Consider the following 27,418-nt stretch of genomic DNA (forward strand, 5'->3'; position numbering starts at 1 on the left):
AAAAACTAGCTGCCACTGTCAAAATTAGGCCTGTTGGCTGCACTTGCTGTGACAGGGCCATTTTATACAAGCTCCTGCCTACTTGGTCCAAATAATCAGTGGGAACAGCTTGCCCAGCAAACAGGGACAGGGAAAGTGTGGTGACAGCTCTCGCATTCACTAGCTGGAAATCCTAGGCCTACAGGGGTCTCAGGGAACCACATTCCATCCTCAGTACCCATGTAAATGAAGCAAGAGATGCCTTTGTTTTGCTGGTTACTCCAGTTCCCGGCTATGGCAGTCCCAACTCTTCACTGCTGATGTAGCTACAATGGCAGACTGGAGCAGTGCTCAAGCACTGGGGATCTGGAAGGTGAAGGGAGCTCAGCCCCAGGAATGGCGCTCCCACATCCTTGACGCGTGTGTGTGTGGGGGAAATTAGGTGGCAAAAGGGCATTTGCCAAATGTAGGGCTGTGGCAGACAGTTGGGTTATGTCTACACTGTATTAAAACACCCACAGCTGACCGTGTCAGCTGACTCAGGCTGGAACCTGGGCTCTGGGAAGGTCCCAGAACCTTGACTCCAGCCCAGATGTGTACACTGCAATTTTATAGCCCTGTAGTCTGAGCCTGGGCCAGCTGCCACAGACCAGCTGGGGGTGTCTTTAGTGCAGTGTAGACCTACCCTTGGTTTCTGTCTCTGTGGTTTGGCAGCAGCACAGGGAAAGGGCAAGCAGTGGCCCTGCTCTTTGGCTCCTGCTGCTTAATTCATGGCCACTCACTAATAAGAACATGGCTGAGGCACCTGATCTTGCATCCATTAGCAGGACCTTGCTGGCTGACTCAGCTGGCCATGCCAGTATAGGCTCAACTTTGTCTAATTGCTTCTTGGGGCTGATTAGCTGCCATTGAGAGGAATTACTGTGATTGGTAAAATAGATGCACTGTTTTCAGGTGTCTGGCTTTCGTGAAGTAAGGCTTGTGGTGAAAACTGGTGAAGAGCAGACAGGCTGTCTTGGGGAAAGTTCTCAGTATGAGGGCACACATCCTATGGCTGGTGTTCATCTACTTCAATGTCTGTGCTCAGCGACTTCTCCATCTACTGTGAATCACAGGGGCGGTATTGGCTTCTTAAACTTTTCATCATTGCAGGCTGTGTCAATTACAGTCAGGGATTTCAATACCCCTTACCCAGAAAGGGCACAGATGAAAGCAACTCCTGTGCTCTACACGGGGCAAGATAATATACCAACAATGCTGTGTGTGCTTGCCAATCATTTCCCCTTTGGGGTTGGTTTGTGGGGTGGCCTACACTGCCAAACCATTCACCCAAACCGATGGGGGAAAAAATAGATGAGACAGGTGTTCAGTGAATCTCCACTTTAATACTGTAGAAGGATGAAGACTCTTTGCACAACCGTAACATGATTCCAACAGCAGAAGTAAACAGTTGTTGATATTTCAGAGTAACACCCTTTCCTTAGATGGCTACTGCAGCTCATTATTTAAAATGTTTCTCACAGGCTTTACACTATTGCCCAGAGTCCTTACTCTCCCACAGCTCCTACTAAGCTGTGACTTATCACATTTTGTTTCGTGGGAACAGTTGCTATGGCTTAATCACACTGTACTCTACAGGAATGAACTGCTGTCGATCCTCACCGAATATTTCAGGGGAAACAGACAGCAGGCTCTCCCACCCAGGCACAGACCAGCTGCTTTCCTGTGCTGCAGCAACACAGCATGTGGCTCATGAGTGCTAAAACACGTATACACCTGGGTAAAGAATCACCAGAAGAGACAACTGTAAGTTTTCCAGGCCTAGCTTTGCCTCCCACTCCACTGCAGTCCCCTTGAGTCTTGACCCTTATGTTCCTTGGTGGTAACTGGCTTCTAGAACATAAGGGGAAAACTGCTTTTTCCCTGATTGTATCTATTTAAATAACTTTTCTACATAATTAACCACCAAATTCACTCCCCACTGAAGATCAGTTCATAACTTCACCCTAAAACAGATTCCGGTTTTTGCGTAGCCAAACCCTTATCTCCCCTTCCATCACCTAGCTGTCCCTTTGCTCCATATCTCATGGGTGGCTACTAGGAACTTGAGTCAGGATTTTCTGGTGCAGAAACCCATAGCAACAGTCAACACACCAGAGTTCACAACACAATCACTTCAACACCAGGCAAATATTCCATAGCTGTGTTTTCCACTCATGCCTGTGTTGCTCCCAGATCAGAGTAGCAGTTCTACTGTCATCTAAAACACTCAATGGAATAGCAGCAGAGGGTGGGTAATCGATTACTGCAACGTTCGCTGCCACGCTGAGGACAGGAAGAGGGAAAGAGTAAAGGAAAGTTTTGCATTGTGGTAAGTCAGAGCTTTTCACAAAATCCCCCCAGATGCACTGTCCTTATGAGCATCACCATGGAGAGCAGCCCGTGCATCCAAATGGAACAAGCAGCGGCTTCATGTTGCAGCATTAGCACAGGACAGCACTGTTAGAGATCCCTGGTGCATTTAAATACTGAAACAATGGAACAGTGGTTTGGATGAATGACTGTTAGCAAAAACAAGCAATGGCTGCGCAGCTGACTGTTTGTTGTCATGTGTACTGCACTGCACCAGCTGTATCTGAGCCTGGGAGGGGGCATGAAGCAGTAAGAAGGGATTCCCAACTTAGTCCACCAAGCATGTTAGAGGAATGGACTTGCACTGTGGGAGATGAGTTTCAGAGTGGCAGCCGTGTTAGTCTGTATCAGCAAAAACAATGAGGAATCCTTGTGGCACCTTAGAAAATAACACATTGATTTGGGCATAAGCTTTTGTGGGCTAAAACCCACTTCATCAGATGCATGGAGTGGAAAATACAGTAGGCAGGTATAAATACACAGCACATGAAAAGATGGGAGTTGCCTTACCCGGGGGGGGGGGGGGGGGGGTCAGTGCTAATGCGCTACTTCAATTAAGGTGGAAGTGGCCTATTCTCAACAGTTGACAAAAAAGGGTGAATACCAAGGGAGGAAAAGTTGACAAGAAGGTGGATATAAAGCTGAGTTTTTCCATAGTGCTGTGGAATAATCCAAACATTTGGTCCTGCAGCATCATGATTGGTATACCTAGCCCCCCCTGAAATGTACTTGCCAGGCCTGCCTACTCTATGCTGTAGGGCTTTTACTGTACCATGATTCCAGGGTAATCATGGGGATGAAGGATAGGTTAGGTTAGGTTTTGCCTCCTACTGGAGGGGAAAGAGAAAGCGGATAGTAATTTCAACCTCCTCTACATGACAGGTGGCTTGTCTATCAATATTTTGAAGTCACTCAAATACTTTGGCTCAAAGACTCTTCTGGGGATAGCACTAGGCCCTTGACTGCCATAGTCAAGCCTCCATCAGTCTATTCCTACTTAACACACACAAGAATGTAGGAGCTGAATCAATGTTTTACTATACGCCTTAATTTGGCACAAGGCCTAGCAGAGTTGTGGTAGAAGCCTTTGAGTTACAACAGTCTTCAATCCAAATTGACACTTTTAACAAAACTATTTCTAGGGCTGAAATAATCCATCACCCCCATGTGCCTAGACTAGGGTTTCTTCACCAACGGGGTAGTATTTGTACTCTTGTATTGCTCCTTTGGAGTGAATCAGAAAGACAGCTACAAAGTGCCCCCTACCCCAAACCATTTTTTGCCTTTACATCAGAAAAAATCAAGCCTTGCCTTCCCGCTTTTTGCTGGAAACTGTTAGCGAGACATGCTTGAAACCTGAACTGTAGTGAGAGACAGTTTAAGCCATCTCACTACCACTTTAACTTCACCCTGCGGGTTAAAAAAGTTTCAGCTTTGTGCAAAGATCTTTCTATAGTAAACATGGAAGATCTGCTAATCCTGAAATAAAGAGGAGCAGAGTTCCTTTAAAGTTATGGGGCTGTACGCTGCAACAGGCCCCGCCACCATGCTGTTATCCTCTGTATAAAATAAGCTGCAACCCCACCACAGTAAACTAGTGCATTAAGGCAGCCGTTCTCAAAGCATGTCTGCAAACAGAGATTTTAATGAAAGTTAACATTTAAATAATAGCATAAACATCTAATGCTGCTGGACAGTCAGTGGACTGTGGTTCTCTTAGCACATGTGAGACTGCTCTCTCAATAATGAATGACAAGGCAGAAGCCACCTTGGAACAAGCTTACATGGAACTGAAGTATGGTCATGGAGGAGGGAAAATAGGGAAAGGGAAACTCATCCACCATCTCATTACCAACCAACTGCAACACTGCTCACCGGGCTTCTACTCCCATTTGTACAGTGCAAGTACTGTACTATACACCTCCCGAGTCCACTTAGGCTGGGATGCATATAGCAGAGTACAAATCTGCATTTAACTCATTGCACTCATGGGCTACTGGGTCCCAGATGATAGAGTAGTTCCTTTAAAAACCTGTATGGAGGGAGGGACAGGAGGGGCTAGTAGGGTCACGGGAAGTACAATCTATCCTCCCCTGCCCATAAGAGAATGCAGTAAGTGGCTCCCCTTATAAACAGCATTACTAAAATAAAATTTTTGGTAGCCTGCCACTAACCTGAAGAAAGGAAAATAGCAGAAGAACAGATTTCAGTTACAGCAGTGATTGACCACATCTCCCTTGACAGTGTTTACAAGGTTACAATATGGTGATACTTAGCAAGGACTACCATGTGCGTGGTTTCCCAAATCGTCACCAGCTAACACCAAAGAGCCACCACAATTCAACCAAGCATAAGAACTCCCTGCTCAGATTGCAGAATGGAAATCCAGGTGTGAAGAGTAAGACTCAGAGCACAGTAGCCACCTCTCTTACCATGTGGAGCACAACACAATGAAATGTGTCTGTCCCAAATATAAAATTGGAGATGAACTTTCCTCAAAGAGGAACTAGACAGTCAATTACAACACAACCGACAGTTTTAACAGCTCTCCGAAATGGAGGAAGAACAGCAGCTTTTACAGTATGAAAATAAGCCACAGCTAGCCATTTTCGATTCCACAGTGCTCAAGTATAAACAGATCTTTCACAGTGCTTAACCATAAGGGATAGTCAAAGAGCTTCCTCAGAGGCCACCTAGCTCCACTACAGCATTAAGACGTCAAACTCTACAGACAGCTACCGGCAACCTCTTCATTACAGCTCCGTGTGGCCCCTATAAATGTTCCAACTGCCCAGGCTCGACACACCAAGATGAAAACATCACATTGGTAATTTGGTCCAGATTCTGTACAGGGATCTTTCTCAGAGTTCAAAAGGTGCTGCATTTTGATTAATGCTGCGTACAGTGCACCAGTCTGGAATATGTTTGCAGATGCAGTCTCTACTTTCAAATGTCATGTTATAGCAGACTCTCTCTCTCTCTCTCTCTCTATATATATTTACACTTCTAACAAAGGATTATCAAAAAACCCATCATTTAACCCACAGTCCATTATTTATGACAATTAAATGAAAAGGCAAAAGGAGCAAGGCAGAATAGGACTAAAGCCACTGAATTTGCTAACTAGCAGCACCATCTAGACAGACATACTTAAGCACAGCAGTTTAATAGGCTTCTGGTAACATGTTATAGTCTAAAATTTCTTTACGTGTAGGAGCAGTTCTGTACAACTCATTTAATTAAGAATTCTTGGAGAACACACAAGAGAGCATATTGTAATTTAAATGGGGAACAGAGTGTGCAACTACCAGTGAAAAGATCTCTCTTTTCCCACATTCTACAATGAACAACTAGCACTGAGCCCTACACTGAAATTACAGTGTCAGGAAGTTAAATAGAATTAGAAGTGGAAAGTCTTCCTTCCCCTACTGAAAATGTCTCCTCTGGTTTTTCTATCTAGGCTCAAGTTTTCTGATGTGTCTAAAGTTAGTCATTTCACAGGATGCTGTTCCAAATATAAAACAAACAGGTTAGTATATTCTCCAGTGACAAGACACAGCAGCAATGGGTGCACATACCCAAATCCCCTTTGTAACAGCAACACTGAAGTGCCAAGTATGGAAAGATACAGGGTCAGGTCCACACAGATTCCTATTAAACCTAATGGGAGTTACATAGTTAGCTTCCTGGATCTCCAACTGAAAAGTTACTCTGGAAGAAATATTAAATGCAAGTGCGATTATAATGGATAAAGTCTACTTAGCTTCCAATATGCACAGCAAGAGTATAACAGATCCTAAAGGAAGCAAAGCATGTATTTAACACACCAATGATAAATTTAACTTATTTCTGACAAATTAAATCAAGGAATGTTTCAGGGCTTGTCTAGTTTCCAAGTGGGTTAAGCTAAACAGCAACAAGGCATTCTTGTTCCAGAATAAGGGTCGACCCATGGAGTTACTCAGAAACAGCTATTGTGCTTTAAATTTGCAATCTACCCTAATCTGTATTAACGTGCTAGTATAGACAAATCCCCAGTTAAAGGTGATCTGCAAGATTTTTTTTTTTAAATATAGAAGGCCTGTTTGGTAAATGCTCCCCAAAATAAAGATAAAGGGCACATTAAGCAAACGCATGTCCCATTGAAGGGTGACAGCCTGTCATCCAAAAGTTAGGGGCAGTTATCCCTAATCCTGCAGGAGTTAGAAGGCATATAGTACATGCTTACTTTCCATGTTACAACTTAAGTATTCTGTATACAAATTCAATTTTCTTGACATAGGTGGGTTATTGTAATTTAGTCTGAGAGCCAGAATATTGCCACGCAACAGCAAGTTTAGTTAGAATTAAAGTCTACTTCTGTGTTTAACAAAGAAATATCTCATTAAAACTGAAATCTCACTTTCAAGGGTATCCTGAGGAAGGAACCCACTGAATGGGATTATATTTGAGCAGCATGCAGTTTTAGCTATCAAGATTTGCTGTGCATGGGCACTAATTAACTCCCAATTTTTGGCCTTGACAAGGGCAATTCTTTTTGAAAGAAAAGCCTGGTTGCATTAAACTTTTCTAAATTAATCGGAGTCAGAAGGGCAGGAGCAGCAATTTAAGAAGTCCCCCTCCTCCCCTTTCCAATTTTTCTTTGATTAGTTTTGCAGTATAGTTATTTGGATTTATTTGTCCCCACACCTGTGTTGCCAGGTTAAGCCCTTCTAGGCCAAGTTTTGGTACTGATAGCTTTTAGCAACACTTTTAAATAAAACAGTGACTCGTTAAACCTAATTTCCAATTCACTGTGACAAAACTAGGTTAAATAACAATCTTGTAAAACAAAACTGGAGTGCCAGGCAATTCAAAGGCAGCATAAGGGTTGGGGAAATAATAATGACCTGGAGTCTCTCCCTTAACTTTGCATTTTCTGGCTTTTTGCTTGTCCCAACAGGTGCTTAACATTTTTAAAAAATACTGGCTCAGGAAAAATTAAGACTCCCCCTATTTTTAGGTGCGTTAGTAAGCATTTAGGGTACACGCTCTGGGCCATATTCTACCCTGTGCATGTATAAATTAATTAGTCAATGGCTGTGACATATCCAAGGAGAGAATATGGCCCATATCATTAATATTAAATATCTTTGAAGTTTATTTATCAAAATATTGTGTTTTAAAAGTTGACAAATCACTTGCCAAACAGTAACAGCAGTTACACAGAGGCAGTCATTCAGTTGCACATCACTCAGCGGGCTTGAGGCTTGTATAATCGAGATTTGAAGAGTTTTCGAAAAAGTTCACCCTCAGCCTAAAGTCTGTCAGTCAGCTTTTGGCTTGCAGTAAAAGAAGTTAAAGCGCTGCAGTTAACGGCAGCTGCCTCAGGCAGGGCAGCTCAGTCTTTTCAAGGTTCACGAATAGACAGTATGTAAGATTCTGCTGAGATGTCCTGGAAGTCTGCTTTGCTCATGATTCTTTCTAACATGTTCCAGCTACTTACTTAACTGTGTAGAGTCAAATCAATATGCTGTTAGGAGACCAGTCGAGCACAGTGCCAGTAGCCTGTCTGCAACAGTCCCCACTTGTTAGGTACAGACTCAAGTCCACATTAGATTTCATGTCAGCAGTTATGAGCCATATCTCCCCTTCTATTAATCCCATAGGGTCCAAGACCTTGCTTCTCCTAACACTTAGTATTTTCAAAAGTAGAATGTGTCTGCACTCTTAAAAGCAATCTTTATCTCCGCACATCTGTCTTCTATAGCTTTGCACTGGAGTGAAGATAGCCAGAGTATAAAGTAATGCATTTACTGACATCAACACTACTCCTCCGCTGCTGCCTTTCCTTCCTAGTGACCAACTTTTATTCGCTTGGAAGTGCTGCACTGTTGGCTGGTGATCAGCTTCCAGTAGTCAATGAAATACTGTCCCAAGGAACTATTATTCTATGTCTAAATCTGACAAGAGGGGCATTTAACAAGGGAAAGGGGAATATGTGGCAGCTTCGGATGTTTCCAGGCTTCATATGGTTCACACCTGTAATGGATGGAAATATTAACAGTGGTAAACTCCTTCTGAATTGCCTTTTCCCTTCTAGGCCACTCCATATGGGACGGTGAGGGAGAAGCGGGCCTGTTGTCCACACAGCAGTATGTCCCAGGTACAGAAGAATTTGGGATCACATCCATCCTCCATTTTCCCCTCAGGCAAGCTGATGAGGCTTAGAATCGGACGAAGTAGTTGCAAGAGTCATGCCATAAGTGTTAGTCCACAGAAGAGAACAGTAAGGTCCAGATGTAAGTTTTCATGACAGGAATCTCAGAGTGGAGGGAAACAGTAACTAAGTTTCATTTCCCCATTTTTTTTTTTTTTGAGGCGGGGGGAACGAGTCCAAGGGAGGTTAGTTCATCACAGCACAAAAAACAGGATAAGCACCACCAGTAAGATAACAAAGAGAATGATGATTGCACACCACTGCCGTCGATCTGGAAGAAAAAGGAAACATTAGTTTTCTACGTCCATGGGGAGGGGAAGAGGAAGAAAGCTTCCTCCATTGCACTATTGAGGACATAATTTAAGCCAGAAAGAAAGGAAAGTTTGATGGAAGCCCTTTAAACTAGATCTACATATGGAACAATTCACCCAGACTCTCATTAGGAGAATCCCAAGAGCCAGATGTCATCTCAGCAGTATTACAACTGGAAGTGAAGGTGCACCAGCCATATGTTGTTCAGCACAGCTCCCACCCTTTGATCACTTTGCACCATATACACACATTATGCCCTGCATTGCTTCTTGAAGATTTTGCACAAAAGCTCCCCTCACCACCACCTAAGGGCTTTTTGGACGCTGGAAATTTCAGCAAAAGAATGGCTACCAGTAGGAAGGCGAGACTGACCTTTAAAGTAACACTCCGTAGAAAGAAGTTAAATCTCCTTTAAAAGGTGTCAAGACTACCTTGGTTTCTCTATTTTCACCTACCCCCTGGCCTTAAAAACATCTGGTCCTAACTTCCTTCTTTGTTGGGGGCTTCAGCAAGATCCTGAGGGGATCTGGATGGTGACCACACAGTTGACACTAGAGCTGCAGCTTAATGGAGGGAGAAGGGTGGAGTTTTAGAAGCAGAATTTGTCAAAGCTCTGGAAAGAAGTCTGTGTTATGCAATGCACTTTTAAAGGATGAAGGAAAGATGGTCACCTCCCTGTTGGTGCTCCCCGCAGGCTATATCTGCGTTGGCAAAGCTAGGCCCATACTTCACCCCTAGTGCAGTTCCACAAGTAGTAGCAATGGTGGAAGCTGTAGACAGAGCTGTTTGTATCACTCATCTAACCATGCTCACACCATAAACTTCCATTATTGTTACAGTTAGCAAAGCTGCATTAATGGAGACCCACAGGCCCCAACTTTGCCAGCGCTGGATCCTTCGTTTAGGATGCAGGTACTAATAGAAACTCTGTCACAAGCCATCTTTTCTAAAAATGTCAGTCTTTAACAATTGAAGGAAACTGAAGTTTATTTTCTGATCATTAAACCAGTGTCTGGGGGGGACACACACCAAAGTGAGTGGTTTGCCAGCTGTCTGTACTGCTAAATATTCACCAGCAGGACTAACCCAAATGCTGCATTAATCCAACAGTTTGATTTCAGATGCAGTTTGTATATGGCAGAAAGCACTTCCCACCATGTGATTCTGTGATGCTTACTGCCTGTGGACAGTGACCCACAGAACATCAATTCTGCTAGGTTACCAGGTGGTGGTGTTCAATGGATCCCCAATGTAGCAGTCAGATAACTGGGCAACTGACACTAACAGTACTTTTCTTCTATCTGACTCATGGAATATACCTACTGCTTCCAGAAATACATGAAGCAACCATGAAAGAGAAGATAATACATTTAGGTAGACTATTACAAAGCGCACACACAGTGTTTATAAATGAAAACGACTCTGGGGAGTGACACTTCCTGGAAGTCAGAAGGCAGCCTACACAATCAATCATACTTCCTGTTTTTATTACCCTTGGCATCCTGTCAGCTCTGGGACCCCCTCTCAGGGTTCAAGTAGTGCTTTTTTTTTTTTTTTTTTTTCTTTTTCCCCCCTTGGAGGTTACGCCTGACCAGACACCATCTTTCCTCCTACTGCTGGCAAGGAGCTTTTCATCTGACACTGTTACAGTGTAAAGCTAAGAGTTAAACTAAGTTTGTTCTTGGAGTCTTTATTCTAAACATCGAGGTACAGGGAAAGAGTTGGAGCATGAATTCCACAATAAGATTTAGAGTATTTCTTATTCATTTCCTGTTGCATTTTAGAGAAACTAACCTGAAGTCTTTCAGTTCTCAGGTGAGAATCTCACCAGCTGGATGCATGAGCTCACCATTGGCTTCAGGCATTCAAGACACATATGAGTGCTGAGGTGACATTGGTAGATTTGAGGTGTTTTTTGGCAACCAATCCAATAAAATACTAGAAACCTTCAATAATCTCTCCCTCCTCTCACACGCTCCAGAATTAAGCTATTTGCTTTGGCACCTTTGAGTTTTACTATGCACAGCCTTTGGGTGATGGCAGACACTAGCATTCTTGTGGCTGGGTGTGGTTTCCAAGCCTGGAGTGAAGATAAAACTGGGTTTTGTTTCATTCACAAAAAAAACTCCATAAAGCCAAACTCCACACTAGGAGTACATTGTGGGCAGCTACTGCTTGGACTTTACAGCAAGAAAAAGCCACCTGCTCACGTGGGGTTTAACTGAAGTTCTCTAGCTTGCTTCATGCTTAAGCATCCCCCAAGCTTGCAGGAACCTACAGTAAAACTGAAAGTGGAATGATGCAAAAGCTATTACAATTGCAGTCCCAAGGTACATTCTCTCACCACGCAGGTTGCATAAATAGAAAAAAAAATCTGCAGGTGAAAAAAGGCTGATGAATAGGCTAAAAAAAGGACAGTCCCAGCATGAACTATAAATTGCCAGGCTCTACGCTCAAGTAGCATAAGAGTATCTTTCCCTATTTATACAATGAACTGCTTCCTGTCTTGCCATACTCTCAAAAAACATACTATTTAAGAGAAACTACTAGACACTAGTCCCAGCTCCAGGAGACAACACAGCACATTCCAGACCTCAGACTAATGTAGCTTTCATTCCCTGGTTTAGAAGTCGGATCCCATTTTCTGCCACCTACCACTGGTCATGTGGGACACTTTTGCAAGCTTCTTCATAACATTATCGAGCCGTGACTGAGTGTTGTCTAACTCATGAGAGAAGTCATCCAACATCCTGGGGACAAAGAAGAGGGGACCTGTGTCAGGTAAACAACCTAAGCAACTTATCCAGTGTACTGATTAGTTAGTGATGTATCTCAAGGACTTCACTACACGCACACACAAGACTGTCACACACCTACAAAAAATAACCCAATCCCCAGGCAAAGTACAAAAACACATTTTAGGATCTTATTTGATAGTGTCAAAGAAAAAATTTGCTCAACCAGCAGTTTTACTCTGGTGGTAAATGAGAACTCATTTGGACTAATTTTCTACGTGCTTTCCCTGATGTGTGAAGTCAGTATATAAGCTGGCTCTGGTGATCTCTGCAAGGTGAGTAGTAGCTGATAAACACTTGATCCAAAATTAGCAAAACATGTTTAGGCTTAAAACCATTTAAAGTCCAAAATGTCACACTGTTAAAAGCTTTGTCGCTTACGTGTAGTGCTTAATGTAAATTATGTATCATGAGGGAATGTGATTTGGAATGACTGTTAAGTAGCCTTCCATTTTGGTTTTAAATGCTGTAGGAAAGTTACTAAAACCTGTCTGGAGCTGTTTCATCACTGTCAAGAATTTGGGATCTCCTCTGTGTCACTAACTGGGCTGGCAAGATCATTCCAAAGCCACAGTCAGCCAATGATATACAGCTCTTGTCCTTTCTCGTCACAGGAACACCAATAGTTACATTTTAGTGTTCTCACCAGCCCTTCCCCATGTCTTATTCCTGAGAACTCCTACAGCTTGGGGTTGTTTCTCAGCACTCACACTGCTTGTTCCTCCAGCTCCCCACCAATGCGTTGGCTCATGTTCTTCAGCACCCCAATGCTGCCAGAGACCAGCTCCAATTGCTCATCCTGCTGCTCCACGATCAACTGGTGCCAGAGAGAAGGGAAACAAGCAATTAAAATTCAACCCAGTTGCAACTGGTTCAGAGCCCAATGCTTTGACACATGCCTGTTGCCTTGCCAATTTGGACAAGTAGAGTTTAGAAATAGGCTTGAACTTCTAGTGACTAGTCCTGTAATTCAGAGGAATACTTAGTGTTGGTCAACCTTGAAGAATTACTGTCAAAGCAGCATGATGGGGTTCTGCATTTGTCCCAGTAACTCCTTATCAAGTGTTCACTTGACAAGTAAAATGGAATTGTTCCCTATCAGCCTTGCAAATTCAATGCGGGCTTAGAATCAAGATGGGTTCTTGCCATCTTGCATATCACCAGTAGAACAGTTCTGTAAGCTACTGCAGGCCTGATGTGATATTTGTGCAATCCCATTACCTTTAATGGGTGGAAGAGACCAGAACTTAGTTGCAATTCGGATGATGAATATGATGGAACAGAATCCAGATCGCATTGCAGAGTCAGCACAAGTACAAAACTAGCCACTAAAATGATCGGATATGACTGAATCAGGGATGACAAGGTATTTACCAAAGGTGTGTTTTACATTAGTAAAACATTAGTTAGTTCCAGTTTAAGGCATTTTCTATTAAAAACTTACATATTCAAGGTGTGGTTACTTAAGGCAGATTTAGGGCTTTATAAATAAGTTAAATTGTTGTGATTAATAATGTAATTATGCTACTGAACACTGGAATGGCTGTATACATTTTGATTTGGTATTTTCTCAAGGAAGCTATGTAATATTGAAAACAGAAATGACAAGCTGAAAACAGATGATATGAAAATGACAAGAATGCAGAGTGGCAGGCTTGAAGCACTGAGCAATCAGAAGCATGGAGCTGCAGACTACCTGTCCAGGTCCATTAAGTCATGCAGCATTCTGTAGCAGCAGACCAACTTTGATGTTGTGGATATTCCTGTTTTGAATGGATGTATCCCCAGTATGAAAAAATTTGCTCTATGGTTGCTGAACTTCCTGGACACTTAAGCCAGCATTTACCAGCACCCTGTCCTAAACTAATTTTTCCTAGGGAATTGCCACCTCTGCTTTGAATCCACTAAAGAAACAGTTGTTCAGTGAGACTATACCATTTGCCTTTGCTGCACAAACACACTCTAAGGATCTAGCTATCAGCTGCCCTTTACAAGGTCAGTATTAGTTGGGATTATTCAATCACTTAAAGAGTGAAAAATTTGTTTGTTAGGAGATACTTTGTGGAGAATGTTACCAATATCTCACTTTATTTCTTCTAAGAACCTATGCTTGGGTGGACAACCACATATAAACTTGAGCACTGTCCAGACAATTCTCCAAATGAGCTTGCAGCAGTCAAAGTAAGCTACCCTACAATGGTTTCTAGCAGTGCTAATGATTGATTTTCTATTAAATCAAATGTATTGTCAAAAGCACAAAGAAGAAGACAATAGTCCATAGAGCTAGCTTATTTTATTTTACTTAGCTGTAACCATTACATCACCTTAGAGATGTTGTATGCTGTTACATCCATCTTGATTAGACTATCTTAAGCAGGCAGAGCCTATAATACTAGTGGTTTGTATCCCACACTGGCTCCTCAGCTAATTCAAGGTTCTGGTCCTAATCTTTAATACACTAAATCACAGCGCTCAGATAAGGTGATGAACATAGTACAAATTCTGAAGGGGATGGGGCCTCACTAACTCAAAAAACATTTCAGTTCAGTGGCACCTGCTCTTATGGGAAAAGCTGAAATTGTCCATGCCTGTGTGTGAATTCTCAGCATCTATAGTCAGTCTCAGTGGAGGATCTCTGATCTCAAGTCTTCTTCCTACAGGTGATCAGAATAAGTCTAAGCCAAGCTGTCTTTAGGGGAAAATGGAAAATCCATCTTCTCTTCCCCCCCCCCCCACACAAAAAGTCTTAGTGCAATAGAAGCTACAAGCAGACATCAAAAGGAGAGAGAGGCTAAGATCGGAGTTCATTACAGATCAATTTAATACAAGTCAGCACTATAATTTGGTGCACGGATTTTACAGTGAAGGGTCCAGTTAGGAATAAATGCATGTTTCTTCTTTGAGAGATGAAGAAAAGTCAATGCAGCAATATCAAGGGGAGTATTTATTGCATCAGCCCTACACGAACCTTTATTCAAGATATGTGTAAAAGCAGAGTCATTTTTTGAACTGGAATGGAGGAATCTGGCAGAATCAGGTATTCTCCCTATCCCCTTATGGTTCTATGCTTCACAAAGGATTTCATCAGCATGTGGCAGCTTCCAGATGGGCTATACCTTTTAGTTGTCTTCTACACAGACCTATACATCCAAGCCCTAAACTTTAAGGTTTGTGTCCCAAAACTTACACACCAAAACCACCTTAAGCACAACAGTCAATATTTAGGTGCCTACAACAGGTACGTAGGCAAACAATATTGAAAACAAATGGGCCCTCATTGTATTGAGCACAGAAGATGGCTCAATGTATGCTGGATGTTTGAAGACTTTTGGCTATTCCTGCCAGTACCACCATCTCCTTACATGCCTGTTAGCAAGGGATCCACATGCACTATATGCAGGAAATACTATACCTGCTGCTGAGCCTGCTGCTCCTCAATGAAGTGTGAATTGGCTAACTGCAGCTCACGATCCAAACCGCGATATTTATCGGATCCAGAGCTCCAACTCTGACCTCCACTTTCTCCCAGCAGTGCCTGTATACATACACACAGGAGAATTTAATCAGTAAGACACTCCAATATATGGTCATGTCACCTCACCCCTAAAACCAAGTTCCAAGTGGAAGCACGAAAGAATATTAAGTAGTACCCCATGTTACCCAACTCAGAGTATATACAGCAGGTCACTTTCCTTCCATCTATATTCCAGCTGTAGTTGCTGGCCCTTTAACAGGAGAATGGATGGAATGCTGGTCAGAAGGTTCTGTGACTGCTGCAGTTGGGCAGCTGAAGAGAAGGAACAAATATGAAGAACAGTGCAGTGAGAACAGCTGGACCCACTTGGTGAGGAGAGAGAAGAGGACCAGGCCCTGAAAGAAGGTTAACAGGTGGCAGATAAAGTGTGAGCATGGAACAGAAGGTCAGGGAGGGGGGGAAAACAGAAGACAAGCAATAACCCAACAAGGAATAAACACTGTCCCCAAAAAGGTTGAGTACATTGCTGGTTCTTTCCAGTGACTAAGAAATTAGTTTTGGCTAGGACTTTCTGGTCCAGGGGTGGCAATCCTTGTGTTATTTAACATGGTATGAGTGTTAAGTGAACTTGCAACCTTATACGTATATTCCAGATTGTCAAACAACTTTTTCTAAAAAGGCAGCATTCAGAACTCACTCACAGCATGACACTAATGTCTCAGCAATGACTTGCTACTGGTCACTGCTGTCATAACTTCCTTTAGACTGAAAAGGGGTTGGGGGAAGAAAGGAACTCCAAAAATAAACTGCAGAATCCAGTAGCTTCCTTCAGGCGTTACCAGTGCTAGCATTGGGTCATGCTGTTCTATCTCAGCTGCATTATTACTCCTGGCAACATCCAGATACAGGGGAAGTAGGGAAATGAAGCAAGGAGAAGTCTAAATAAAGCTTTAAGGGAGGACATAAGTGAGTCATGACTATACTTTAAATGTTGACTAAGAAGTTGCATTAACCATATAATAATCAAGGATCAGGCCTGCCTTCTCCTCGCCAGCCTGTTTGGAAATTTGATTCATTTGACACTGATGAATCTACTGAAAAGTCAGAAATGTATCTACTGTATTAAGTGATGGATGCATGCAGACACTTCAGTAGAGGCAGCTCTGGAGGTCACTCTGCAATTACTTGTAACTCTCTCCTGCTAGTGTAAGTCATGTCTACTTACATTACAAGCCCAGACGATGTGACGCAGCAGGGAGGGGGGAATGTTGACCTGGGAATGTGGCAGGGGAGTTTCACTGGGGATGGGATACCTGAGAGCCTGTAACCTGAGCCGGGAGGGGGAGGTAAAAGTTGATAACCACATCCTTTACCTCAACCCGTTCCTGACTCTTACTATAATGAGGCTTTGCTATGTTTACATAGTCAAATAGATATTGGTAAACATAGGATTAGAAGCCATGAATGCTAGAATTACAGTCCTAGATCAGAAACTCACCAGGGGGCATGGCGGGGTGACGGAGAAATTAAAAAAAAAAAAAGTCACAACCTCTCCAGCCTCAGATTCCTCCTCTGAGAAATGGGGATATTCTCCTCCCTCCTAGGAGCAATGCAAGACTGGATGGAGTATAAGCAGTCCGAGGCAAAAACCACTGAGTAATAACTTACTACCTTGTGTGAAAGGTTTGGAAAGTAACCAGAGCAAACTGTGCCTGCAAGAATAAGTGTTCTCACTGGTTACTAGCCACAAAAAGATCACAGGCCAGCAAAATGCATGCTCTTCCAGTTTAAGAAAGATATTAGTTTTTTTGTTTTTTGTAATCAAAACTTCTGATGGAAACAGGATAACAAGATGCATGCTGGCAGTAAGGTGTTTAAACAGGCGTTTATTTTGTTTAATACCAATGTACTCTACCTTAAGGTACATGAGCCCCTTTGCAAGTCAGTGTACTTTCATCTAACATGTAGCTTAAGTCAGCAGCTACTATACTTGAACTACAAGGAGTTATCAACCATCTCGAAAGATTCTTGTGTCCACTTCAGCCAACAGTCTGCTATTGGTTCTCACCTTCCTGTTTTTTCTCTCAGCCAGTGCCTGCACAGATGAGTTTGACATCTGATCCTTCATTTCCTGTTTATTCAAGTAAAAGGTATATGATCAAATTTTAAATGATAGCCATTATTTTAGCAAATTGGCATAATTAAACATACATAGCAAGTTTTATGGAGGACCAAAAAGCCCTTTACTTACAGGCATGTGCTTTTAAAAATCCAGGAAGACTAATATTATAATTAACAGTTGCCCTAATGCTAAGGAAAATGTTAATGAATACTAGAAACCCTTCTGGCAAAATATTTTGAAAATGTTAGTGATTTACTACTGGTTTTGCTCCTCCCCATTCTCCACTGCTGTAACGATGTTTGATTTGTGTAGCTGATTGAAAAAAATATTCTCTCTTAAGTGGTGTGCATGAAGGACTGTGTTCTAGCTGTTTGAAGTTAGGTCTCGGGCATTTCCCCCCCACCCCCATGAAGGACTTGCCACTTTGGACAAGCCACTTTCTGTGTTTGAATTTCTCCTCTATAAAATGGGTATCATTCTTTCTTAAGTCACTATACAAGTGCATGGAAGTCTTCTTTAACCAATGAGCACTTTGAGCTCCTTAGATGAAAGCCACTTTGACAGCAGATTACTTTGAAGTCTTAGAAGTTACATTCAGAACAGTCTATACTGAAAGTGAGATCCCGTACTACCATGAATATATAAAAGTGAAGTAGTGGCCAAATATGATAACTAAAGTGGATGATAATCTCAAGGCTGGCACAAATGTCTGATATCACCAGAATACCCAGTGCATTCTTGCTCCAGACAGTGACTGATAAAAGCCACATAAGATATCCTAAATAATCTGGGACCTCCCCAAAGAATTACTTTTCACAAGGGAGCATTCTAGTAAATCTGTTAGAAATGTTAACTAAAGCTTTAGAGTCAACTATGTAAATTAAAATGCCTAAGAATTAAAAATAAAAAGCATTGCTCAAAAATAAGACCATGCTAGTGATTTATGTTTAGAGGTGTTCTTGAGCTGGGTTATTTTCACATTAGTCAGACTTCAGCCTGGACAAGAGGGGACAGTGTGAATTTACCCGATTTACTCAAGATAAAAAAAAAACAGACTATATAAAGGCAGCCATGTAAGCATGGATCCATTACCTTTATCAGGAAGTTTCAGGATTAGTTCCCTAGAAAGCAGGCTTCTACTTCAGGAAGAACTGTAGCTAGATAACAATACTGCAAATAGGATAAGAACTCTGTTCCCAGTAAGAACACAGTTTAGTGGCTTGCTATGAATATAAACTAAGACTCTTGTCAGAACCAGCAGAAATTAAGATTTGCATTAAAATATTAACTAATGGGGAAAAAATCTTAAATCCAATTGAGAGAATTTAACAAGCATTCACTTATCAGATGTTAATACTCTCTCAAACACTGAAGTTTCCCCTCTCCTTCAATTACCTTGTGGTTGTTAAAATCACTCCCAACCACATATGAATCTATCCTACTCATTCAGGCCCAGCTCAACCCAGCTGACCTTTTCTCCATACTTATAGTAATCACTGCTGCTCCCATTATAGTTAAGACTGCATTTCCATTCTAACTTTTTCAGTTACAGTAACTCCTCACTTAATGTCATCCCGGTTAACGTTGTTACGTTGCTGATCAGTTAGAGAACATGCTCGTTTAAAGTTGTGCAGTGCTCCCTTATAATGTCGTTGTTTGGCAGCTGCCTGCTTTGTCCACTGCTTGCAGAAAAAGCAGCCAGTTGGAGCTAGCTGGTGGGGGCTTGGAACCAGGGTGGACCCGCAGCCCCCACATCAGCTCCCCTAAGTTCCCTGTGCAGCAGCTGCCCAGCAGGCTATCAATAGCCAGGCAGTTCAGCTGTCCCTCCCTGCACTTCCATGTGCTGCTCCTGCCCTCTGCCTTGGAGCTACTCCCCAGAGCCTCCTGCATGCTGTGCAAGAGGTGTGTGTGCTAATGTCAGGGTGTCCCCCTTGCCTCTGCTCCTCTACCCCATCTCCACAGAGCTGGGGGGGACACACGACAGGACTCAGGACGGAGGGAGATCGCTGGCAGCAGCTGCTGTCTCAACTTGCTGATCGACCTACTTAAACAGGCAGTGTACTTAGAGTGGGGTCAGCATGTCTCCTCTCTCTCACACACAGGGTGTGTGTCTCTGTCTGCCATGCTGTCTCCCCTCCCTCCATTCGTGCTGCCTTGTACAGTGTGAGGCTACATTAACAACGTGTTAACCCTTGAGGGCTCAGCCGAGTGCTAGTTCATCATTTAGCAGTAAGGCATTCCCTGGGCAATATCCCACCCTCTGACTTCACCACCTCAACCAAGCTTCACAATCATCATTGCTGTGTACAGTATTTATTTATTTGTTTAAAACTTACACTGTGTTTTAAACACACATATACACACACACACAAAAATATAGTCTTTTGTCTGGCAAAAAAAATTTCCCTGGAACCCAACCCCCACTATTTACATTAATTCTTATGGGGGAATTGGATTCACTTAACATCATTTCACTTAAAGTAGCATTTTTCAGGAATATAACTACAACATTAAGTGAGGAGTTACTGTATTTAAAGCTTTCTGAAAGTGATTTTAGGTCAAAATTTTCCAGATGTGCATCTGCCCAAAATCCAAGCAAGAGCTAAGACATTGGTGAACGCCCTCCCCGCACACACACAACTAAACTAAACACTAGTAACCTTTAACAGCAGTAATACCAGAACAGCTGAGGGTAGGAAATTGAGGTCTGGCATGTAAATAGCATGACTTGCCTTTGAACAGTTCAGTGAAAGTTGATTTTGATTTGAATCTTTGAAAGTTTGCACTTCAACTATGCACAGCACAATTAAAACAGCATTCAAAGCTAGACTCATTTCCTCTCTGCCTCTTACTGTAGTAGAGGCAGTTATGCTGATTCTTCATTTCTAGATGCTTCTATAGGTTCCAGATTGTTCATTGCAAAGAGGAAACTGGACACTTGTAGAAGCAGCTGGAAGTGAGGAGAGCCAGTAGTACAATCCAACCAGCTCTTTGCAGACTGCAAGCAAGTGCTTCACAGACCACAGCTTGGGAATCCTTATCAAAGGGATTATACTGAAAATGAGGGTAGTGAGAAATCAGGTAACAGTTTGATATTAGACTGACACTGGAAACTAATCTCCAGTACTTTGAAGTGGCCATGGGCTTTTACACACTATCACTGAAAATCCCCTCCACAAACAAGCAGCCAAACTCCTTACCCTGACCACCTGCCGTGTGCTTGTGATGAAGGCTTTTCTTACACCCAGCTCTGTTGCATCAAGGTTGAATTTCCGAGGATTTGCTTCAACAATGCGTAAATAAGTCAAGGAAATAATTTAACTGGTATTCAGCATTTATGAAGATCTAGATATCCTGGCTGCCTGGAAAGGGCTCCCCAACTGCTACAATTCATAAGTGTAACTGGACCTTTCCAAAACTTTGATTAGTAAAGTACTAGATAGACTGTTCCTATCACAACCACGTAAAAGAAAAAAGTGTGGTCAGAATGCATTCTACAGGACACATATCAGCATAGAGTCTCCCTCGACTATTTGGGTTCTCTGATCCGTACTGTGTAGCACTTTCAGAAGTTTGAACTTAAAATGAAGGAGAATGATGATTTTGGGAGGATGCTAATCTAATATAAGCTTGATTGCATGAAATAAATGTATCCAACAGAAGGGGCTTTAGCAAACAGAACATTTAATTTTAAACTGCATCTTATTGGGGAGGAAAACATAAGGAATGCTTTTCCCTGAAAGTACTTTAAGTTATTATTCGAAATTTGAGTAAAGTTGGGATACAACTGACTTGGTTGTCTAAACTAAACTGTACATAGTGAAGTCTAATGCAAATAGTAACTCCAATGAGAAATTTATATCAAGTGTGATGCATATTTGAGACTGAACTACTCAAGAGCCATAATGATCTCTTGGCTAGCTATTATGTAGGTCCATATCTGATTTATCCAAAGGACTGAAGCAGCCCTATAGAAAGGATATTAATAGTTTCATCCAAGTCTTCCAGGTCCCACTCAATGCTCCGCAGGTTATTCCTGAGCTCATTGGTGGTCCAGTCAATTTCTTCTCTTGTAGCTGTGGAGGGATCTTGCAGGAGCTCCGTCCATCTCTGGAACAGCCCCTGAGCTGTGTTCACCGCTTTTTGTACCTCCCTGCAATTGAGAAGGGGAGAAGGTAAAGGATAATTAGCATGTATTCTCTGGTCAAGACTAAAGGCTTGTCCAAATGGGGAAATTGACTAATCTATTAGTTATGCCAGTCTTTTCTCCATGTAGACAAACCCTGAGCAGGGAGCTGTTGTCACTAATTTTCACTGTAAACCTGCCTGCATCAATAATCCCCAAAACTTCTTCCTCCAAACCTCCCTTCTTTTGAAAATGAAAGATTCTTCACATACAGTGGATGTGAAACAGTCAACATCTCATCTCCTCCCATAGTGGTAGAAATGACCACATTATGAAATTCTGTCACAGCAATCCCAATTATTGAAGGGACCCAAGCCTTCAGACAATTGCTCCCATACAACAGAATCTTCACGCATTGCCCTAGTAGTTACATTGGCTATAATCTTCTCTGGTTGGAGGAACCAGCCTACATTTTGCATTTCTATTGCATCTTTCATTCCAGGACTGAGACGTGCCTAGGTAACACTAGTATCAAGTGCATATGTATGCTCTCCCCTACTACAATAATTTCACCTCACAACAAAGGCCATAAGAATTGCAGCAATTGTCCCCCTAGAGATTTTACATGGATTGTATTCAGTGTGGCCCTGGTGATTTCAATATTACCATTCAGATATGCTATTTTACTAAACTGAACTGCCTTTGCTGTTGCCGCAAGCTCTGTGGAAAAGTGCATTCAACTTATATTGTGGAAATGCACACTTTGTTGATGGCACTGTGACTATCACTTAACAAGTAGCAAATATCTACCAGCAAATACTGCTAGCCTTATTCCTGTGGAATATCCATTCAAATTAATGGGAAGTCAGCACATGACAGGCATGACCAGTCATAAGAGCAGGGGTGGGCAAACTACGACCTGCGGGCCATGTCCTGCTTGTCAGACCTTTTAATCCGGCCCTCAAGCTCCCGCCGGGGCGTGGGGTCAGGGGCTTGCCCCTTTCCATGAGTGCAGTGGGTCTGCGTGGCTCTTGGAAGCAGCGACATGTTCCCCCTCTGGCTCCTATATATAGGGACAGCCAGGGGTATCCACACACTGCCCCCACTCCAAGCGCCAGCTCTGCAGCTCCCATTGGCCTAGAACTGCAGAGCTATCAGCACCGTGCCTCCGCATAGCTGCCTGAGGTAAGCACTGCCTGAAGTCTGGACCCTGACCTCCTCCCATGCCCCATCCCCCAGCCTGGAGCCCCCTCCCATACTCTGAACCCCTCTGCTCCAGCCCCAGCCTGCAACCCAACCCCTCATCCCTGGCCCCAACCCAGAGCCCGCACCCCTAGCCGGAGCCCTCACTCCCACCCCCAATTTCGTGAGCATTCATGGCCCACCATACAATTGCCATACCCGTATGTGGCTCTCAGGCCACAAAGTTTGCCCACCCCTGCGTAAGAGGCACATCCCTTCTCCTCCTCCCCTTATTTGTCACCTATCAAATGGCCTAGCATATTTTGAGGCACTAAATACAATAGCTTTGACTAAGGATACAGTACAACTTGTTTGTTTCCCTCAGTTATAAGTAAACTTTGTTAATGGCAGTTTGGGTTTCTTTATTTTGTACCCAAACATATTTGGAAAGTACCAACAAGTGGAAATTTCAAGTAAGGCTGGATGTTCATAGATGAGAAGAGTTACACATAAAGGAAAAATCTAGTTAAAGATGATGAGCTGAGTTATCCTCAGAGTTAAATTTGAAGAGGACAAAAGCAGAATTAATGTCATCTGAGGGGACAGCATGCGAGAAGCTATATCTCCTCCTTCCACACAGCAGGAGAAAGTCTCCACACTCCTAGACAGACTCTGTAAAGTTTGCCTGGACATAGCCCAGTTCCCAACCCAGAGCATTTTGTTTTCTCTCCCATAACACCATTTCATCCTTGAAGCAAGTTTCACTTTCACGCTCCACATTGGTGAACTCTTACCCTCTCCCCACCTCTTACCATATTCACAACTGTTTTTTCCTCTGCTTCCCTGTGTAACTCTCAACCATCCCTGAACTCTGTTCAGCTTGTTAGGACTTTAAGATAAAATTTTCCAGTGCAAGTTTTCAGCTTGTTTAACCTCCTCAAGCCCAAACTCTTTGCAACCACATACAAGTCATGCCACATCAATGGCTCTTAGACAATATTGCCCTATGCCAGCAGCTCCCCCTAAATATTGATCTCCCTCTTTCCAATTTTTTGAACATTATCCCCAATTTGTGATCTTTGGCCCTCAGCATTCATGAAGCCAGTGAGCCACTGCCCCACTCGACTAACATCATACTAATTATATCCCTCTAACATCTCCTGAACTCAAAGACCCTGTTCCTTTCATCTGCCTACTTGTCTCCTTGGGATAGAACAGTGGCTCTCAACCTTTCCAGACTACCGTACCCCTTTCGGGAGTCTGATTTGTCCTGTGTACCTCAGGTTTCACCTCACTTGAAAACTATTTGCTTACAAAAATCAGACCTAAATATACAAGTGTCACAGCACACTATTACCGAAAAAGTCTCTTACTTTCTCATGATCATAATTATAAAAAAGTCAATTGGAATATAAATATACTTACATTTCAGTGTATAGTATACACTGATGTATCAACAAGTCATATGAAATTTTAGTTTGTACTGATTTTATTAGTGCTTTTTATGTTGCCTGTTGTAAAACTAGGCAAATATCTAAATGAATTGATGTACCCCTGGAAGACCTCTGTGCACCTCCATAGGTATGTATACTCCTGGTTGAGAGCCACTGGGATAGAGGATTTTCCCCCCCAACCCATCAGTCTTCACCCAGCTCAAGCAAAATATTCTCTCTATGCAAGGCCAGCCATAGGTACAATAAATGCATGCAAACGCTTCAATGCCATGCTTGTGAGAATACTATACACTCACAATGAACTGGCAACTCATGAGCCAGTCCCCTCTCTCTCAGCAGTAGGCTGGGTTCCAAAATGTGTAAAGCTGTTTTCCCCTCAAAATGCCTGCCTAGGGTCACAGGACTGTAGAGTTTTGCTGCTCTAACTAGAGCTAGGCCAACTCAAGTGGTCACACCCAAATAATGATCACCTGAGTTAACTCTACAGTGAAGAAATACTCCACCCCCCACCCCATCTCATTCTCTAGCCACTATTGTTTGTGTATGTAGGAGATTTTTTTACCACCCTAAGTTTAACTGATTGCCTATTAACTCAAGATAGGTAACAGGTTTGTAAAGGCTAGTCTGGACAGACCCCACACATTTGCTCTATGTTAAACATTTCTGGTATACGCTATTGCTCAGCCTAGACTAAAAGACATCACAAACACTTGTCTCCTGGAAAAAATATTTGGGAAATGTAGACTAGCTTTCACAAACATTAGCTACTCCTATTTTAATTGGCAATTTTACTCAAGTACATACAACCCCTGGTGGACTATGGCATAGTCCATTGTACCTCAATGGCAGCAAATCAGGTGCTGGAAATGTGATCACACATCCCACATACACACTTGGGGCAGAGCCTGAGGCAAGTAGAGCCAGAAGCACTTGCAAGGAGTTCATTTCTCCTTGGATAGAAAGACTGAGTAGTGGGAGATTCCATGGGAGTGGGGGGTAAAAAAAAGGGAATTCCTCTGCCCCAGAGATTCTCACATGTCCTGCAACCTATGCCCCCCCCTTCCTATTCACCTCCACTGATCTCTCCCATCTTCTCTACTAACCTGCCACTAGTCCCCCCACACCACTCCCTGCCAATCACCCCCTCATTAACCCTACCTCTGCCAGTTACCCCACTCACCCAACATTAACCCTGCCCCCCACCTCCACTCACCCCACCCCCTCAACATTAACCCTGCCCCCCACCGCCACTCACCCCACCCCCTCAACTTTAACCCTGCCCCCCACCACCACTCACCCCACCCCCTCAACTTTAACCCTGCCCCCACATCCACTCACCCCACCCCCTCAACATTAACCCTGCCCCCCACCGCCACTCACCCCACCCCCTCAACATTAACCCTGCCCCCCACCGCCACTCACCCAACATTAACCCTGCCCCCCGCCTCCACTCACCCCACCCCCTCAACTTTAACCCTGCCCCCACATCCACTCACCCCACCCCCTCAACTTTAACCCTGCCTCTGCCAGTTACCCCCTCATTAACCCTGTCCCCCACCGCCACTCACCCCCCAACATTAACTCTGCCCCCCTATTTACCCTGCCCCCCACCTCCACTGCCCCTCCCCCACTCACCCTTTCACCACAAAGAAGGGGTCCTCCATGGACATGGCCAGCTGCACCAGCGCCGCCCGCGGCGGGGGAGGCGCGTCACAGTCCCTGCCGCGGCGGCGGCGCAAGCTCCGGCCTTCCTCTCCCGCCCCACCCCGCGCCCCGTGTGAAAAGATGAGAAGACCGAGGCGAGCCCAGAGAGCCGCAATCCCCTCCCCCCTCCGGGGGTCCCGCCCACTCCACCGTCACGTGACGGAGGTTTGCGCCCCAGTGGCCTTGTCGCCGTTTCTGCGAGGAGGGGCTTCCGCTGTCACGTGACAGGCGAGAGCGTTCTTTAGTGGGCAATGGGCGCGAGGGGCAGTGCTCTGGCACGTGACACAGGAGAGCGCGTTCCCCCCCTTCCCCTCCCCCCCAGAGTGGGGTAGGGGCATCACGCGACGGGTACTTCCCCCCGCCCTGTACGACGGGGGGCTGCTGCCGCCGCCGCCTCGAGCCCTCAGGCTGAGGGGAGGCGTAAGTGTCCTTTGAAGCCCCGTCCCCAGGGCAGCTCCTGGAGTCCCCTGTTGAGGGCAGACGTGCGTTTCCCAGCCTCCAGTTAGAGCCTGGCAACAAGGTTGCTTTGACAATGCTTAAAAAAGAAAAGGAGGACTTGTGGCACCTTAGAGACTAACCAATTTATGTGAGCATGAGCTTTCGTGAGCTACAGCCCATGTGGGCTGTAGCTCAAGCCCATGTGGGCTGTGGCTCACGAAAGCTCATGCTCACATAAATTGGTTAGTCTCTAAGGTGCCACAAGTCCTCCTTTTCTCTTTGCAGATACAGACTAACACGGCTGCTACTCTGAAACCTTTAAAAACAAAAACACCCGCACAGCCATAGCTTGCGTTAGTTCTAGTGCCCTGACGTGTTGGCGTAGGGACTCAACATGGGAGAAGAGAGAGCCCTGGGTTCAGGGGGTTGCCTTTTACTATCCCTGTGAAAATCCACCCAAATTTGGCCAGTTATAAACGTCTGCAAACAGCCAGTAGCGTTTAAGAGGTGAAAGTCTCCTTTTTTGCCAACCCCACAGTGTTCTCCAGGCAGAGCTCTCAACAGTACTGCATTGAATAAGTACATCCTGTGTTGGGCCCGCTCAGCCTCTTTGTCCTGTGTCACTGCATTCCCAGCTGGTTGTCTACAGAACCAAGTTTGCCTGCACTTTTGGAACCCTGCTCCCCAACCCCTCCCTCAGGAGCAAAGAGAGGCCTGGGCGGAAACAAGGGGAGCTGCCCCAGAGCCAGGAAGGGTTTTTTGGGGTTTGTTTTTAGTTTGGGGGCAGGCAAGAGGGGAAGTTCCGAGCTGACATGTTAGTTCCAAAACAGGAAGGGGAAGAGTGAGTGGAGCTGGATTTGCTGGGCTCTTTCTGCTTACTCTTATCTCCTTGTGAAAAAATGGTTCCACTCCATGCCCCTTCTTATCTTAAATCTCTTGTTGGCTCCTACACAGCTCCTCTCACAGGTCTCTCTCTGCTCCTTGGACAAGAGTGAGGTAGAGGAGCAAAAGGCCCAGAGCAGCAGCAGCTGCAGAGAGTTTCTGGGACCTAGGAGGACAATAGAGAAACAGTAGCAAGGTAGAGAGGGCGCAGCTGGCAGTAACTGGACAGAAGAAGATGCATTCACTGTGTGCGTGGCAGCACTGTGTGTATGGTCAGGGAGGGTGCTCTTAGGGAATGAGCATGTACCTGTGTGTGTGGATATATATATATATATGGA

At 43.9% G+C, this 27,418-nt stretch overlaps 1 protein-coding gene across 4 annotated transcripts; it reads right to left on the reverse strand.

The window, feature by feature from the left end:
- Positions 1-1,344: 1,344 nt before the first annotated feature.
- STX6 (syntaxin 6) lies at positions 1,345-25,852 on the reverse strand. 4 transcript variants are annotated; one of them, XR_012160322.1, is made up of 9 exons: positions 25,692-25,850; positions 21,278-21,447; positions 20,495-20,589; positions 17,241-17,303; positions 15,110-15,232; positions 12,408-12,514; positions 11,558-11,652; positions 10,697-10,982; positions 8,794-8,861 (listed from the first exon to the last, which is right to left on the reverse strand). XR_012160322.1 is itself a non-coding variant. In XM_073356585.1 (8 exons), exons 1-8 carry the CDS (start codon positions 25,724-25,726, stop codon positions 8,785-8,787), a joined length of 765 nt encoding a protein of 254 aa, XP_073212686.1. In that variant the 5' UTR covers positions 25,727-25,848; the 3' UTR covers positions 1,345-8,784. The 4 variants fall into 4 exon arrangements, 2 of the variants coding, with proteins under 2 accessions (XP_073212686.1, XP_073212685.1); XM_073356585.1 differs by lacking the exon at positions 10,697-10,982 and having other exon boundaries at positions 1,345-8,861; positions 25,692-25,848; XR_012160323.1 differs by lacking the exon at positions 17,241-17,303 and having other exon boundaries at positions 25,692-25,852.
- Positions 25,853-27,418: the final 1,566 nt, after the last annotated feature.

Source organism: Lepidochelys kempii, chromosome 8 (assembly GCF_965140265.1).
Source record: "Lepidochelys kempii isolate rLepKem1 chromosome 8, rLepKem1.hap2, whole genome shotgun sequence".
NCBI classification, from domain to species: Eukaryota; Metazoa; Chordata; order Testudines; family Cheloniidae; genus Lepidochelys; species Lepidochelys kempii.